At 40.6% G+C, this 2,522-nt stretch overlaps 1 protein-coding gene across 1 annotated transcript; it reads right to left on the reverse strand.

The window, feature by feature from the left end:
• Positions 1-1,622: 1,622 nt before the first annotated feature.
• On the reverse strand, positions 1,623-2,297 carry LOC117905513. Its single transcript, XM_034818425.1, has one exon. It carries the CDS (start codon positions 2,295-2,297, stop codon positions 1,623-1,625), a length of 675 nt encoding a protein of 224 aa, XP_034674316.1.
• Between the last annotated feature and the right edge of the window lie 225 nt (positions 2,298-2,522).

Genomic DNA, 2,522 nt, shown 5'->3' on the forward strand with positions numbered 1-2,522 from the left:
CACTTCACAGCTTTCTTATCAATTTTGCTACGTAAATGATCAGAAATAAACACATAGCACACACACCCAAAAACACGAAAATAGCTGACCACAGGTTTCATGTTCCATAATTTTTCAAAGGGTGAAAGAAAGCATAACCGTTGTTGTGGAAGCCTGTTGATCACATACGCAGCAGTCTTCATGGCCTCTGCCCAGAAACGTCTAGGGACATTTTTGCATGGAGCATGCATCGACAAATTTCTGTGAGGTGCCTGTTCTTCCTTTCTGCGATGCCATTCTGTTGTGGGGTATTGGCACATGTGAATTGATGACTTATTCGATGACTCTGTAAGAACTTGAAGAATTCATCTGACGTATATTCTCCCCCATTATCCGTGCGTAGAGACTGAATATGTCCACCAGTTTCGACTTCTGCTGCACTCTTGAATTCTTTGAATTTTGAGAATGTTTCAGATTTCTCCTTCTGAAAATATATCCATACATACCGTGAAAAGTCATCAATAAAGGTCACCATGTACCTCATTCCACTGAGGGATGCTTGTTTTACCGGGCCAAACACATCAGAATGAACCAATTCTAATGGTTTCTTTGCTTTGAATTTTGACTCTTCATACGGCAATTGGTGTGCCTTTCCATATTGACATCCTTCACATACCACATCTGTTTTTACTTCAAGTTGAGGAAGACCTTCCACCATTGATTTCTTCATCATCACAGCCAGCTTTGAATAGCTGACATGACTCAACCGTGAGTGCCATAAATCTGGTGTTTCATTCTTCCTGGTCTTATCTATGTATGCAGTTTCTGCTGACATTACATAGACTGATTCTCGCCTCTGACCCTTCATTAGTGGCTCCTCTGTAACCTCAAGATTGTGATAAACTCTCACATCTTGTGGACCAAATAAAACATAATGCCCAGCCGATGTTAACTGTGACACCGAGAGAAGATTTTTCTTCATACCTGGAACATGGTAAACCTTCTGCAGTGCAACTTCATTGTCACTGTGATGGTTAGAAACCATTGTATTACCAACATGAGCTATTGGTAACTTTGAATTGTTGGCTGTTATTACCACACGATTTCCCTTGTATTCTGTCAAATTTTGCAGCTTCTCCTTATCTCCAGTCATGTGACTTGAACAGCCGGAGTCTACAATCCAGTCACTTTCATAATCAATTTGATCAGACATATTTGTTGTGAAAGCTTGTTCATCATCTTCTCCTGCTATAGATATTGTCTGAATATCCCATTCGGCTTCAATTCTGGTGTTAACAACATCACACAGAATCGTTGTTGCAGTAAGAGCCAGTTCATTGTCTTCTTCCTCTGTGACAAGTAGTGCCTCTGCATCCCATTCATCTTCAACTTTAGAGGTAGCAACATTACTCTCCATGTATTTTTTCTGCAAATTACAGACTCTGGCCATATGACCTCTCTTCCCGCAATTGTAACATTTACCTTCAAATTTCTTGTTGTTGCTTTGATTTTTCCAGCCTCCCATTGAATGGTTGCCTTCTGCACTTTGATTTTTCCAGCCTTCTGCACCTTGATTTTTCCAGCCTCCCATTGCACGATTGCCTCCTGCACCTTGATGACTTTTGATCTTGTCACCGTACTTTTCACTCCACCATTTCCACACTGCTTAAAGTTCCTGCTGCCTTTGCTGACGTAGAGTGCTTCCTCTTCACCCTTGGTTGAAGCTCCTCCATTTGCTTAGCTAAGGCTTCTTGTCCAGCAAGCAAATTCTCAAACTCAACAAGTGATGGTTGGTTTTGCCATCCTTGTACTGCAGCAACAAAGCTTCTGAATTCTGGACGTAAACCATGAATGATTATTCTTTTCATCCTGGTTTCACCAATTGGAGCTTCTGTATCCAATTCAGAAATCTCTCTGCATAAAGTCTTCACTTTATGAAAGAACTGGGCAACAGGAAGCTCACGTTGAGCTACTGACAGCAGTTCACTCTCCAGTAGTTGGAGTTTTGTGTCATTCTTCTTGGAAAATAGCTTGGCAAATGTATTCCAAGCTTCATGAGGAATTTTGGCATCTCGAATATGTTCCAGCACATCTTCTTCTATTGTAGTTTTCAAAGCAAACATTGCTTTGCCTGCCTTTATCTTCCATTTGCGTAGAGTACCGCTTGCATCTTCAGCCTCTGGTTGTGTAATTTCACAACCACTCACAACTTCCCACAAATCTTGGCCCTGCATGTAAGACATCATGCATGTTGACCAAGTTTTGTAGTTCTGATTGTTGAGCTTCTTAATCCCTCCAATGACTTGAAGATCACCCATCTCACTCTCTCTTTTCCTCACGTGTTTAACTCTCAATACTCTCTTTTCCTTACGTGTTTAGCTCTCAAAAAACAGAAACAAAGATCTCTCTTAAACAAGGCTCTGATACCAATTGTGAAACAAAGAAAAGATAACAGAGAGACAACACTAAGAAACAGAGAAGAATACTGGAAGATATGAACGGAATGAGATAATTTTATTGAGCTGGACTGATATGCTTTATAT

The sequence above is a fragment of the Vitis riparia genome, chromosome 18 (assembly GCF_004353265.1).
Source record: "Vitis riparia cultivar Riparia Gloire de Montpellier isolate 1030 chromosome 18, EGFV_Vit.rip_1.0, whole genome shotgun sequence".
NCBI lineage: Eukaryota > Viridiplantae > Streptophyta > Magnoliopsida > Vitales > Vitaceae > Vitis > Vitis riparia.